The 14,475-nt window shown below is 52.3% G+C and overlaps 6 protein-coding genes across 6 annotated transcripts; 3 read left to right on the top strand and 3 right to left on the bottom strand.

Annotated features, from left to right (window-relative positions):
* Window positions 1-3,173: 3,173 nt before the first annotated feature.
* On the top strand, window positions 3,174-4,203 carry J4E87_003749 (uncharacterized protein; the record flags this gene model as incomplete). The annotated part of the gene is made up of 2 exons (XM_049375374.1): window positions 3,174-3,435; window positions 3,485-4,203. 2 exons carry the CDS (start codon window positions 3,174-3,176, stop codon window positions 4,201-4,203), a joined length of 981 nt encoding a protein of 326 aa, XP_049235296.1.
* Window positions 4,204-4,231: 28 nt separating this feature from the next.
* On the bottom strand, window positions 4,232-4,826 carry J4E87_003750 (uncharacterized protein; the record flags this gene model as incomplete). The annotated part of the gene is made up of 3 exons (XM_049375375.1): window positions 4,232-4,296; window positions 4,348-4,619; window positions 4,705-4,826. 3 exons carry the CDS (start codon window positions 4,824-4,826, stop codon window positions 4,232-4,234), a joined length of 459 nt encoding a protein of 152 aa, XP_049235297.1.
* Window positions 4,827-6,392: 1,566 nt separating this feature from the next.
* On the top strand, window positions 6,393-8,021 carry J4E87_003751 (uncharacterized protein; the record flags this gene model as incomplete). Its single annotated transcript, XM_049375376.1, has 1 exon — window positions 6,393-8,021. One exon carries the CDS (start codon window positions 6,393-6,395, stop codon window positions 8,019-8,021), a length of 1,629 nt encoding a protein of 542 aa, XP_049235298.1.
* A 379-nt stretch (window positions 8,022-8,400) lies between these two features.
* Window positions 8,401-9,438, bottom strand: J4E87_003752 (uncharacterized protein; the record flags this gene model as incomplete). Its single annotated transcript, XM_049375377.1, has 1 exon — window positions 8,401-9,438. The coding sequence occupies one exon, from the start codon at window positions 9,436-9,438 to the stop codon at window positions 8,401-8,403; it is 1,038 nt and encodes a 345-aa protein (XP_049235299.1).
* Window positions 9,439-9,796: 358 nt separating this feature from the next.
* J4E87_003753 (uncharacterized protein) lies at window positions 9,797-11,206 on the top strand (the record flags this gene model as incomplete). Its single annotated transcript, XM_049375378.1, has 1 exon — window positions 9,797-11,206. One exon carries the CDS (start codon window positions 9,797-9,799, stop codon window positions 11,204-11,206), a length of 1,410 nt encoding a protein of 469 aa, XP_049235300.1.
* A 250-nt stretch (window positions 11,207-11,456) lies between these two features.
* On the bottom strand, window positions 11,457-12,086 carry J4E87_003754 (uncharacterized protein; the record flags this gene model as incomplete). Its single annotated transcript, XM_049375379.1, has 1 exon — window positions 11,457-12,086. One exon carries the CDS (start codon window positions 12,084-12,086, stop codon window positions 11,457-11,459), a length of 630 nt encoding a protein of 209 aa, XP_049235301.1.
* Window positions 12,087-14,475: the final 2,389 nt, after the last annotated feature.

Consider the following 14,475-nt stretch of genomic DNA (forward strand, 5'->3'; position numbering starts at 1 on the left):
TTGAGGAAGTAGGGATCAAGTGTGAGTCGCTGGTGTTGGCAAGTGCGACTTTAAGGTACCGAGTAAGAGGTCAGGGACTGCAGTGAGTTATAGTGAGGTGTTGGGGAATGCGGGGCGGCAACTTCACTGTACGGTTGAGGGAGCGGCTGCCTGAGCAAGTTAACAAAGCGTCTGCTAAGGCAATTGCGTGCTGCAAGTGCCTGCCTGATCTTAAGACCGCGCTAGGCGGGCGGTATGCAAACGCGCTCGCTCACCCCTAGAGTTCAACTAGAAGGTGCATTTACATTATAGTTTCCTAACTAGTAGTAAGTGCGCTCGAACTCTAGAGATTGTACTGTGCATGTAGGGGCGCCCTTTCCTAGGCCGCTCCGCATTACTAGGCTACCAGCGCTATAAAAGAAATAACTTCCCGCAAACAGTAGTAATTTGATACTCTAGACTAAGGAACCCACGCTCGAGAGTCGAAAGAGGAAGACCTAGGCGTAGTCTGCCATATGAGGCTAGACTGATGTAGACGGCACCTGGTGTCTGACCCGCGCCCGGGCGTATGTCTCGAACCTCACGAACATCCGGGCGCGTACATTGTAATACGGTGACTGAGTTCTTTCGTCTTTTTCTCAAGTGACGACGACTGCCCATCGCAATAAGGGATATGTTCTTGAACCCCGTCTGAGCCAGATTAAACTGCAAGATCGGAGTGAGGTGTAAGCTGCCCTCGCATGATCGACCGTGTAACAGAACGGCAAGCCGGTGGCTACGGGTAGCCGTTCCCATGGCTATGCAGTAACGGCACGCGCCGTGATCGATTGTGGTGATACGAAGTAGATTTGCACGACTTGGCGCACTCGCTAACGCCACCAGGGGCAATGATAGGCTCCTCGGTGATCGAAATCCTGCATTTTCAAGTACATAGCAGCAATTCTGTTACACAGACATGTCACAGAGCGTATACCTTGCATGCCGACTTACTTAGGCTGACGCACTGTTTAGCCACGTAGACTTCTTGATTAGCGTACCTCGTGCCGACCGACCGTTCAGTCGTCTCGTATATGCCAACAGCAGGTTGCCCTAATCTATTCGTAGGTTGGGTAGCCGGCTGCTCGTATAATATGACTAGGCTCCGGTACGCCTGACTTGGCTCTTAACGCCATTTGACTGTCTCGTCGCATAGGCTGACAAATGGCCGAAGAGCCTCCGAGGTATCCACAATCCGTCAGCAGTAGAACTCAGGCCGCAACCTCTGAAGCACCTCTCAGCGATGTTGCAGAAACTTCTCGACTTCATTCGCTCTCTTTGGCAAAGCGTCAAGTTGCTGAATGCTCGAAACGACGAGGGTGATGCTATGCAGTATAGTGCCAAGACCGGACAGTGCATGTCAGAGCATGTGTCCATGTAGGGAATAAGGCAACAGCTCTCCAGCCCAGAACGACGTGAATCATCATCATATATGCTCGTTGACCGTTTTGGAGAGGTGCTCGATGCTTCTGCTCATCAAGCCATTCGGAAAAGTCGTCATGACATTCGTCCCTCGCAATGTTTAGTACTGCATCATCCGAGGTATTGAGGTACAGTGTAAGGAAACGGATGGGATTTTGATGACAGACGGTGCTCTTGTCGAGCAACTTTCTGGAGGCGTGGTTTTCGGATGGTATGATCATATTGATGTAGCAATGAAACCCTTTCCTGGTATCCGAGCTCTCAAAAGACGTCGTGTGACAACCAGCCCTGCCATGACGCTATACATATGATGCATGGAAGCTGCCGTGCCATCTGATGGACAGGATCCAATGTTATGGAGTGCTTATATCGATCGTTGTCCTGTAGGTCGGAGGCATGGACGTCATTGATCTGACAAAAACTGGCTAATGTATCCTCAGTTGGCAGGTGCTCATCCTTTTGAAGACGAAACATAGCTCCTAGCTGGCAGCACGATTATTCCTTTCATGGTTTCGAGGTAACTGTAGGAGAGTCTGGCGTGCTACTCGCGCGAGTCAAGGTTCTTTGTTGCGTTTATAGCAACAACAAGGGTTGGTCAGGTGCGCTAGCCAATCAACGTGACTGAAGGAGCTACCTTTATTCGCAAGTCGATTCGAGCGGTACTCCCGTTTTGCCATCAGCCGCGATAGCCTTCAGCCAATCTTGAACGTAGACGTCCAGGCTGCCGTGACCGAGGAAGCGAACCTTGGAAGTCTGAACACCCGATTTAAGGAGGAGACATGATTCCGCAGGGCACGTGGAGGAGAAAGTAGCGTATTTCAGCAGGCCCTTGTTCATCGCATCCCTCAAGTTGTATTCGGCAACATTAGTAGAGACGGTGAGCCCTCGGAGCCATGGCTTCCATATACCCGAGACCCTGTTGTTTCATGCCGCCCAGGTACATGCAGTCGGGATACGATGAGGTTGTTTGTCTCTGGGCCTGAGGGCGTTCCCCGCTACACATCAGCCCTATGTCATGCATGGCTAGGTGAAGGGCCAGCTACGGGCGGAGGGATGCGAGCCCGCTGAGCCTCCACGTGTTGTTTCAGCCAACAGTCGTCTCCTCGGTGTGGGAAGTGTGCACGTGCAGGGTCGTAAGAGCCGCAAACGCAAGGGTGACAGCCTTCGTGGGTCGGGGTCATGGCGTCGTTGCTGCCTGGGTGAGCTATTCTGGAGTTACACGACCCGACATTTCATCTCCCTGCATCTCGGTGTGGTCGTCTCCTGTCTTTCGGGATTGCGATGTGACCATAGTCGTCGTTAGCGTGGGTATAAGTCGCGTAGTATTGAAGCCAGGGCCCGGTCGTGCCTCTTTATTGCTGGGGATGAGCCAGCAGGACGAGCTATCGTTTCGTGGCGCTGCGGGTTGAAGGACCTGTGACCAGATGCTCGGATCTTTGATGGCTAGTGGTGGGTATCGTTGATGGGGCCGCGGATGGGGGCGATGGATGGGTCGAGGACTGCTCACATCGCGACGCGTTTTGGATGAGGCTGGCTGGCTTGGTTCTGAGCGGAATTACGCCCGACAACGCGGGACGATAGCGGGGCAGCACATGGCATCGCGCCAGGCTACGGCCAACTCCGACGCTTACCCACGGCCTGCACGCGATAGCTGGGGAACAGTCACTTGTACATAGCTGTCGTTGCAAAATCCTTCATACCACACTGTATACGTATTTCCAGTTCTTCATCCGGTCATGACTGCGCAAACCGCCGAAGGGCTCACGCCCGAGCAGCTCGCTTTCTTCAATGAGAACGGCTACCTACTGATACCGGATGCTCTGTCGCAAGAAACGGTCAAGCAGTTGGTGGAAGACACGAACAAGATGCTCAACGACTTCTCACTCGACGACCATCCCATGACCAAGTTCTCAACTGGTGGCGACGACGGCGCCGATCACGTTGGAGACAGCTACTTCTTAGAATCCGGCGATAAGGTGCGGTTCTTCTTTGAAGAGGGTACGTAGCGCGTTCGGAAACTCAAGACCATGCACTGACATCTGAGCAGACGCCTTCGACAAGTCTGGCTCGCTGACAAAACCCAAACACCGTGCCATCAACAAGATCGGGCACTACCTCCACGAGCTTTCACCCTCCTTCCGCAGCATGTCCCTGTCGGCCCGCAACGCCGCCATCGCTTCCTCCCTCGGCTTCCGCGACCCTCGTGTCTTGCAATCCATGGTCATCTGCAAACAGCCAGAGATAGGCGGCGCAGTGCCACCACACCAAGATAGCACCTTTTTGTACACGGATCCGCCAAGCGCGGTTGGATGGTGGTATGCGCTCGAGGATGCGACACAGGAGAACGGATGTTTGAGCTTCGCTGCTGGGAGTCATAAGCGTGCTGCCATTGAGAAGAGGTTTGTAAGAACAGGCAACGGCACTGGCTTCATCGACAACGAGGGCGCCAGATTTCCAAAAAGCTTGAAGCAGGAAACAAACGGCGAGAAAGAGTACGAGATGGTCGAGAAGGAGGAAAGATACGACATGGGTGAGGTCAAGGCCGGGACTCTAGTGCTAATCCATGGCAACATACTCCACAAGTCGGAAAAGAATACGAGCAGTAAGAGCCGCAACATCTACACGTTCCACGTCATTGAGGGCGAGGAGAAGTACGACGAGAGGAACTGGTTGCAGCCACCAGAACAAGGGTTTTCGAGATTGTCCAAGGGAGTAACAGCAGCGAACGGGACGGATACGAACAACAGGCTCGCGAGGGACTGGTAACGACCATGTAGAATTCTAGGTAGATTGATCAAGATTTGCTCTGGACGCATAATCCGATCCCGCCGAGTACAAAGGCCATGCCTATCCAGGTGTCTGCTTGGTGTTAGCCCATATCCCTCGTACATACACGATTAGACAACGTACCTCGACTGATGACCTTCTTCTCTGCCCACCACTCTCCCAACACGGTGAACAAGAACGCAAGAGAGTTCGTAATTGGCACCGTGAGACTTAATTCCGCCTTGCCTATCAATATGAAGAACCACACACTGCCGGTGACGTTCAGCAGTAGCGGTATCGCATACGCTGGCCTGCTTAAGACGCCAATTACGGCATAGAGTACGCCCAAGACCTTCTTCTTCAGCCAGGAGTTGTTTGGATCGGTGAGGGCGGGGCGTTGGGGCGGCGTGTAGTTCCTGGCGAGTGCGAATTAGCTCTGGACGCGTTCTGGAAAGGACGACGATAGGCAGAAGACGGTACATGACGGAGCTTGAGACTTACATGGCAGCCTTGCGCATGAACGGTGTGGTAAGCCCCCAGCATGCGCCGACTAGAAGGAAGCCCATGATCCAACGGAAGACTCCTGGCTCCGGCTCATTGGCCATGGGCGCGTCGGGATCCATGGCACTGGTGTAGGGTGCGAAATTAGGCAAGAGAATTGCAACAGCAAACACGACAATAGGAGCGTCGATCTCGTCGGTGCTGTGCTAGTACAGTCGTCACTCCAGAGACTCGCGAGCTGCCCATGTCCGGCGCTGACCCACAGCTGTTCGTACGACGCGCTAACCGCCCGTGCGCGCCTGGGCAAGCCTCAACACCACGCTGCCATCGTGAACGCACACTTTCTGGCATCACCTCCAACATCAGGTTTGTGGCAACCGACGCCTACCAGTAACTCAAAAAGCGCAATCCGTTCCGAAATAGGATGACGAGTCTCTGCGTTGGCCATATGCCCAGGATCAAACCACACATATGAGACTGAAGACAATGCCGCCACAATTTGGTAAGAACAAAAGCGAGGCCTGGCGGTCTTGTCGCACATCGAAACACTATCATCCCGATCCTATGATACAGTTTCAAATTGTTTCTAAACCTCGTGAAGTTGGAGGTCCACCCATACTGAGTCCTTGCGGCTCCCCCAATGTGCACGCCCCGGAGTGCACGTCACCAGGGCAGATTGACCGTGCTGCAGATCTCACGTTGTTACGCTCAACTGCCTTTGATCCACGGCCCTGGCTCCTGCACTAGCTACATCCTGGCCGATTGGAAATCCCCGTTCCTGCATCTGTTTTTGGCCATCGATCCACTTCTCAGAATTTGCAGACCTAATTCGAAATCGACGATTCGAAACTCTCTGCGGCATCTGTCTTTGCCGGATACCAGGCTTTCGGTAACTGAACAGGCGAGACCGTTTTGTCGCATTGAAGATTTCGTAATCCACTTGGTCTACTTAACAATCTGAGCTGTGGCCCTCATGAAGTTGCTCAGGCACCCCCCCCGCCGACTTCTACCTCTGAAACGACCCTCAGGTCGCTACTTCTCACTCATATGCAGGTCGAGCTTCGGTATACACAAAGACCCTATAACAAAGAACGTCATCTACAACCCGATTGTCGTATTACGGGTACCTGCGGCATGGGCAACGTACCTAGGGAGAATACCCAACGGCTGGTATGTGGCTGCATGGGCACGCACCTACCATCATTACGACATGTTCAATTACCCTAGTCGCGGGCTCGAGAGGTTGTGAGGCACGGACGGTGCGAACGCCTCAAAGCTACCTGAAACCAAAGGGTTGGGGCTTGGTCCCCCCATGCCAACCCCAGGTCAACCCAATTCGACCTACTACGCTAAGTATAGCTGGAATGTACACCGAGTAGGAAATGGCCGGTAAGGTATTTTGCCATATTTGGATGCAAAATTGAGTCTCTCTAGTCTACGTTTGTCTAGCATGTTTGTTACGGTGCATCATTGGCACGTTACAGAAGTAGTTCGTGCAGGCCTGTAACCACCACAGCGTATCCATCAGTCAGGTACAAGTACCGTGTTACTTATTGCCTTTACTCGCCACCAATTCTGCTACATCCTTCAACGTCACTCGCTCGCCTATCCATTGTCGGTCAACATAACCAAATACGCTGCAAACCTACTTCCTTTCATTGCTATAACATCAACACTCTACCGACACTATGCCAATACGGCCGACCAGCGACAAAGAGGTCGAAGCAGTCGACCTGGACCGCTTATTCGAACAATATGTCGAGACAGATTTACTCAATCATTTCAATGACCGAACGCCTAAGCAATCCAGTTCAGATAACACGACGCATCATTTCGAATCGTCTTTGTCAAATGGAAGCGAATGCTTTGGTCCTGAGCCTATACTCGATCGGGAAACACAGGCTGCTTGGCACAAGGCTCTCGAAAAGTACGCACAAAACGCAACCTCGTTTCGATCTGATGATCCTGCCTCCTCTTTCTATGTTACATCATCTTCCGGCATTGATTCTCGTAGCGACTCCGAGTTGTTAAGCTTCGAAGATCTCTTTGAGCTGGAGAGGAATCATTCAAGGTCCGCCTCTCAGCCTCCTACATCTCGACCCCACCCTTCTGGACGATCTGTCAAAAAGAGCCTTTCCTCTCACGGTCAACCGAAGTATCGCGGCATCACCAAGTCTACGAAGAGACCACATCCTTCAGTCTCGGCCAAGATGATGCAATCATCTCAATTCCAATCGACCATCGCGAATGCGTGGACTCGCAAGACGGACAGCCCGACAGAATCTTTCGGGAGAGCCTCGTCACATGGTATCGCTTCGCCCCCGCTTTCGTCCAATCTGGATCAGCAAGAGCGCAACAATGGCGGTGTTGCCCATTATCACCATCAGGCTTACACTAATGACTATTCGAGCCTGCCCAACAACAGGTCGAACTATACCAACTACCAATTAACTCCATCTGCATCGCCAGCAATGGAAAATTCCAGCAACCCTGACAGCGGCTTCAACGCTAACATGGGACTCGCCTATTGCTCTTCTAGCACGTCCAGTGCGGCTCTCTCAGCCTTGCAGACCCCACCTTCCTCTCTCCAATTACCCGTGACAACATGGGGCTCTGACACCTCGCCGGCTTTGGATCCTAGTTTCTCAGCCTCGTGCGACACTAGCAACAGCCTTGAGACAGCAGGTTGGTGGAATGAGAACGACCCCACCGTTCAGCCGCCATACTCTACCAGCTTTGGTCAAAGCAATCTGCGATCTACGAGCCAGAATGTGAGGTTAGAAGGACTAGGGATCTCTTACGACTCAGCCGCATTCGACTTCGGCGCTATGAACGATAGCTATTCGACCCCCAGAGCCTCAGCCTCGTTCGATATGGCTAGCTATGGTGCCATGTACAACAGACCATCACACCATTACGCGCAACCTCAAGTGCTGTCCACCAGTCAACCAGTCTCGCGCTCTCCCTCACCACGCGTCGAACCCCGCTTCCATCGCTCCAAGTCATCAAGCCATCATCGCTCTAGCCAATCGTCAAGACGCAAGTCTAACCATTCTTCCCAGCAGTCCTCACGGCAGACGAGCGTGAACAGTGGCGGTGTCGGCTTCGTCAACTTCACGCCAGACGACAGCCGCAAAATCCTCACAGGTGTCGCACCCAGCGGCTCCAGCAAGACAAAGGCTCGACGAGAGAAGGAAGCCGCCGATAAGCGCAGGAAGCTTAGTCGAGCGGCTATGAAGGCTGTAATAGAGGCCGGTGGTGATATCGACAGTCTGAGGAGGTTGGAGAGGGAGGGCCTGCTGGTCATGGAAGGGTAATTGGCAGTGTGCCTACCGACTTTCGGAGTTTTGTTCATGTCGAGACTTTTTTTTCTCCGCTCGCTTTATACAGGGCCGATGTTTTACATATACGATTTTAGATGGGGTATTATGTGTTCACTGCACAATGAGTAATGTATGATTGACTATCTTTACAATTCTGTTCGGCGTGCGCGATCTGTGTGCGCTCCGTGAGTGCTGTTGCTAGAACACTTCTGGCAAGTGACTACATGTTACAGCGTAATGATTGCTACAGGTACTCGTTGACGACTCGGCGGGTACAGCCCGTCAGGACGCATAGATTCGATGCTTGAGCGGCATGACATGCCGATGTCTTTTACTTCTGAATATTTTTGGATGCCTCGAACTTCGTCTATCCTCAGCCGGCGGCCTCCACCTCCATACGTCCAAGCACGGCTTCTACGACACCTTTGGCGCCAATGCCCCTCTCCACACCACCTAGACTTTGCTCTTCTGCCTCAAGCTCAACCGCGCCGTCATATACCTTGACGATCATATCCTCATCCACCTTCGCGCCACATGCTACTAATCCCCTGATCAGTGTGCTGACCCTGGTAATCTCCCGCATAACAGCTGGCTCGATCTCGTCGTTCTGGCTTGAGTACAGCGTCTCGGTTACGCTTTCGTCTAGCCTGTTGATACCCACCTCTTTCGGGTCCGCATTCGTCGCGATGTGTTTGCTGATGAAGATGTATCCGTTGACACCAAGTACAATGTCGATCTCGCCTGCCGCGGTGTTCAGCGTGAACACCTGCCGCCTACTCCTCACTACACCACCCTTGCGACTCAGTATGCCACCTCCTGCGCCACTCAGACTGGTGAACAAGCCGTTCCGCAGTTTTCCGTATTTGAGCGATCGTGTGTGGAGGGATGCTGTGCCGTCTTGGTGCAGACTCTGCACTTCGGCGACGAGTAAATCGCCTTCTTGGAAGAATGTCCGAATGTTCAGTTCGTCTACTGTGGTTCTGCGGCGCAACACTCCACCGGGCAAATTTATACTTGACAAAGGCAGGTTTGCGTGCATTGGTGCTGCGATGTCCACGTTCCACTTCTTGGTTCCCACTGTCATTATGCGTCCTACGACCAAGTCGCCAATCTCGGGTTGGTATCGAGCGCGCAGCGGTTGTACGGAAAGCAGTTTGTTGGTCTTGTGCAGGGTACCAGCGACGGTCGATATTATCGTGGTGGAGGAGGGAGGGAGGCTTGGGATGTAAGTGCCGTGGCCGCGCATCCATTGAGGATCTGAGGTTATGTGTTCGCCGGGCGTTACTATCGATTTTGAGCCGGAAGTCGCGAAGTCATCGTCTTCCATTTCGACATCGGAGTCGTCGTAGTCGTCTTGCGCATCGCGCCGTGGTGGGAGAGGTGCGCTGGGTGGGAGGATGGAGATTGGCATGGTGAAGGATGCGCCTGTGCGGACGGCGCGTTCTGTCTCGAAGGAGTGGAGTATATGATCGATCGATCCGGTTGCAATCAATCGTCTTGAACCACTACAGGCTGCCTTCGTGTGATATCGCGGGGGTGTTGGTGATGTTGTCTACTGCGAAGAGCTTCCGAAATTTTGGCGGGGATTGAAGCTTCCCCGATGATCCCTGCCGAGCTTTCCGGATGAGGCCTAGTCTTGACGCGTCTACCTCATGGCAGTCGCGACAGGTCCGACCCGACGTCATCCATCAACAGTCGAATCTCGCTACCACTCCCTCTCCATCACTGCTGCATCGCTGCTCTGAACGGGAATCTCGAATACGAGGACCATGGCACCGACAACACCATCCCCTGTCGTATCTAGCTTCAACGAGCCCTTCATCTCAGCCCTGGATGCTGCGGCGCCGGCCAATGCGACCGATGACCCAAGCTACTATGCCCGCTATCCGCGGTCCCTGATCACCACCTCTAATCTCGACACTTTCATGACTGGAACTGGATCTGCAATCTACGACTCATTAGTGCCTCTCCTTGAGTCTACTAGCCGCGAGCTTATTCTGGTGACTTGCTTCTGGGCTAGATCGACAACTCTAGAAACACTGAACGAGGTTCTGAGAAGACTTTCCGACAAGGCTGTGAGGAGAGGGACGGACAAGATCAGAGTTCGACTTTGCTTTTCTTCCAGCTCGGTCTTTCAGAAGCTATTTCACAAGCAGGCCACTTCAGGACAGACGTATCCGCCTTCAGCATGGGTGAAGAAGTTGGGCTTGCCTGACCCGTCTGAGCTCAATGGACTGGACCTCGAGATCAAGTCCATATTCATATTACCGTTCAGTGTCATGCATCCCAAGTTCATCATCGTCGATCGGAAGACCGCAGTATTACCAAGTTGCAACATCAGCTGGGAAGAATGGTTCGAGGGTGCCGTCACCCTTACTGGACCTGTTGTCGAACAGTTCCTCAAATTCTATCGTACTTTCTGGGAGCGGCGGGAGGATGTTCCGACCAGTCTCGACGTTCCCGACAGCGCTGCGGTAAAGCTTCACGGTGCGCTGAAATCCTCTGCACTACTGTCGACTCGCAGTATACATACCGTCTTCCTTCCCAGCCCACACCGTCGTAATCCGCGCTTTAGTTTCGTTGGAGCTCAAGATACCCTTCGAGCTCCGCCAACGCCTCTGAACGTTTTCATACTCACACTCTTTGCAAAGGCTGAAAGAAGCATCCGTATTCAGACGCCAAATGTCACTGCGCCACCTGTTCTGTCCGCCATACTCAGAGCACTTGCACGCGGCATCGACGTACGCATTTTGACCTCCGAACGTCTCATGATACTCGAGCAGTTGGTCACAGCAGGAACCACAACATCACGCTGCATCAAGAAGCTGATCAAACGCTATCAACAGCTGGCCCACGACGGTGGCAATTCGAACGATGAGGAAGCAGCTATGGCGACTCCTAAGCCCGGTCGCCTACATGTCTCATACTTCGAGCCGATCGGTGGACCCAAGAAGAGGGGTAACGAAGCAGGAGAGCCTCAACAGTCACATCTCAAGATGACCATCGTTGACGAGGAAGTATTAGTCTTAGGCTCTGGAAACCTGGACCGGGCGAGCTGGTTCACAAGTCAAGAGCTAGGTGTTGCCTTTTTCGACAAAGAAGTGGTCAGAAAGGTTGGAAGTGCGGTCGATGAAGGTACACAGGGAAGAAGCAAAGTGGTGTTCGACAGTGAGGGCTAGCACGTATCGTGTAAGACAGGCGCTACCTAGTGCATTGGACTTAATGTACAGCAGTGGCATCAACGCACTGTTCTGTCAACCGTGAACTTCTTCCCATGAACCAAGTCGGCTGTGGAAACATCTAGCCAACTGTCCTATTCCCCTCACGAGCTCTGAGCTTACTAAGTCGACACACTTTTTCCAAGACTACCGTTCCATACCAACGTCCCCAAAGGACCTCGCCATCGTCCTTCTCGTCCAAACGCTCAGTTTAATCCTTGATTTCGACGAGATCCGCAAAGCATGTCGCGACCCTCTCAGCGCACCCATTGGGACAGGCTTTGGTGTTGGGACCAGCGTCTCCATCGGTTGAATAGTCTCCGCATTTGAAACCACGGACCTTGACTGTAAGCTTGCGGGTGCTGAGATATGTACGACAGCCTTCGAAGTGCTCTTCGATTTTTTCCTTGTCCCTGCAGCCGTGAATCCTACCGATCTTGTTTCTGTCGTTGTGGTAGCCATCTAGATCCCCAGCGAGTATAATCTCGACTGTGAGCTCCTTCAGGGCGGGAAACTCTGACTGCCAGGCGACGGCCGGATTCTCGCTCCCTCTAAGCTTCTTCAGTGTTGCTCGACGCAGTCTGGAGCTCTTTTCGGTGTCGAGGAGGACATCCCATGAGTACGGGAATTTGTCTTCATTCATCCTTTTCCAACCTAGTCGGCAATCCACGAAGATCTCGATGGTTAAGTTCCGAATCTGTTCTGCGAGAGACGTGGGCGGTCGCGGGTATTGTAGGCCAGCGCTCGGCCAAGAGAGGAGGAATTGGTTCTCTCCCCACGAAATCTTGGCTAGTCTATTCATCTCTTTGCTGGTGAGGAGCAAAGCCTCATAGCCAGCCATTGTTGCACGGATGGGATGAGTTAATTGCGTGAGATTACCATTAATGTGGAGTCGGTGGCCAAGGGTCGCCAGTTTCAGCTCCTCTGGTAAAGTATTCCAAGATGCAGGAGCAGAGGAGGCCTCATCGCACATGCTCGCTAAACTCGTTAGTGTGCGAGATGGAGGGTGATGAAAGAGAAAGACTTACTATCCTTGAAAGACCCTGCGTTGGTTTCTTTGTCGGCGTTCATGCTGTGGTGTTCTGCTCGGTGGTGGATAAGAGTAGTTGTTCGGAGAGACTGGGGAAGATTGAGGGAGCAAATTCAGCACATATTTATCTGAATGGCCACAGTTGAGCCCGGTACGGTGAAGTCAAGGCAAGCAGACACGTTGCTGAAAGGCGTCAGATTGACTTGGGGTCTACCCATGTATTCTACGCAGTTGTTCATTGCGTACGAGTGAAACGAAGTCAACCCTGCGGACGCTGAACGAGCTTTCACATTGGACGTCCGTCTAGGCTTTGGGTGAATGCACACAGTGCACAAAGGGCGTGCCCATCCCTCTACTACATATAAACCTCTTTCCCACGGGTGTAGTTCTTTCACCGTGCGAGCCGAGAAGCAGCCCACCAGCAATCTCAATCAAACACCGTTTTGTTTCATTCATTCGACATCTCGACTTTCACAGCATAGCACATCAGAAATAATTACAGAGCCTATACGAGCCCTTCAAGGCGTCTTTCCTTCCAAGTCTCACGAAATGTCAGCGGAAATGACGCAAACCAGTATCGTCCCGTCGCAATTTCTAGCCTTATCCAATGAGCTGTTGATGCAAATTCTTGGATATTGTCTTGTATTTGACAAACCCATCACGGCCCTAATGCACTCAGTGTACATGGTTCGTCTCATTCGACTTGCTAGCATCAACAAACGGCTATACGACCTAGCTATGGATGTCTACTGGAAGGAGAATGAATTTGTCATCGGGCTATCGAAAACGAACACGCTACTCTTCAATCCTCGTAGAGCGATGTATAACTTCATGTATCCAAGTCCGCCAACCGCCTCACTGGTGCGTAACTTGACTTTAGATCTGCGATTTCAGCCGGAGCGCTACAATGGCGACCCTCGGTACCTTCAAGATATCTTCAAGCTAGATGGCGACTGGCTGTTCCTAGTCCCCAACAGATGGAAGCCGTCCCAGATCCCGTTGACTTTGGGTAAATGCACGTCTGATGACACCCGTATCCCCGAGGGTACCCCTGCCTCAGATCCCGTGCGCTGGCAGCAGTACTTCCACCCCCAGTTGCTCAAGATCATCGTCACTCTTGAAAATGATGGTAAAGACGAGACTTGCTTCATGGCTAGGGGTCGTTATTCATCAGGGCTTTGGTGTGGACTTACACTCAAACAGCGCCGCAAAGATGCTAGAAAGGGGCTCCGAGGTACATCCTGCAACGTCGATGCGAAAAAGATTGTGGTTGAGGTCCGAGGTATGGAATGCTCGGGTGGCGACGGATCGGGTATTTGTGGTGGTTCTTGCGCGAAAATCATCCAAGAGACGTTGCAGCGCATGCTCCGGAAATAGTAGAGTTGTCACTTGGTATGGTTAGTACGTAGTATGGTTGGAGAGCGCGAAGTGCACGAATCTTGGCTTGCTCTTTTACCAATTGCATTACCATTGCGGTCTGCACTTCGTTTGCTGCAAGATGTATTTCGTTACTGTATTTGTTTTACCCAAATCGCTATCCCACCATTGGTATTAGCTCCTAGCCAACGCCAATCATTACCTACCTATGTCTGATGTGCTTAGGTACCAAGCACCATTTTGGGTGCTGTTTCTCGCGATGCTGTTTGATCGCTTGACCAACTATGTACAACGTGGTCTCAAGTTTTTTTTTAATATCTAGAGCTTGGAGTGAATTTGGGTTCAGCTAGTCCTTCGCCAGCAGTAGCGGGGGTGTGAAGGGGGCTGGCGATAAGATAATCGGGTGATGACGTCACACATCGTCACCTTTCCGAGGTCCCCGTCAGGCATCGCCGGAACCGCAGTCATCTAACTCAATACAGGTGTCGTGCACGCTTATCATGAATCAATCCAATTTCAGTAGTCTACACTACATGTCACGCTTGTTATTTAGTGAAAGTAATATCCCTCGTCACAAACCCTTCGACGCGACGCGTCAATTCCCATTGCGCTTCATCCTCCTCAGGGTTTCGACGCCCCACAAACCCCGATCGATCAAACGTGACTACGCCGTCAAACGGCAGATTCACGGGTTCTCCTCGGCGCAATAAATAGCACTCGTCGAAAGACATGGGCCCCCGTAGAAAGTCATCCTTAGCAAGTTCGAGGATTGCTGCATCCTCACCTGACAAATATCTCACTTTGAGATGAATCAATCCCGTGA

The sequence above is a fragment of the Alternaria ethzedia genome (genome assembly GCF_023757985.1).
Source record: "Alternaria ethzedia strain BMP 0044 chromosome Unknown scaffold_6, whole genome shotgun sequence".
In the NCBI taxonomy this organism is placed as follows: Eukaryota; Fungi; Ascomycota; class Dothideomycetes; order Pleosporales; family Pleosporaceae; genus Alternaria; species Alternaria ethzedia.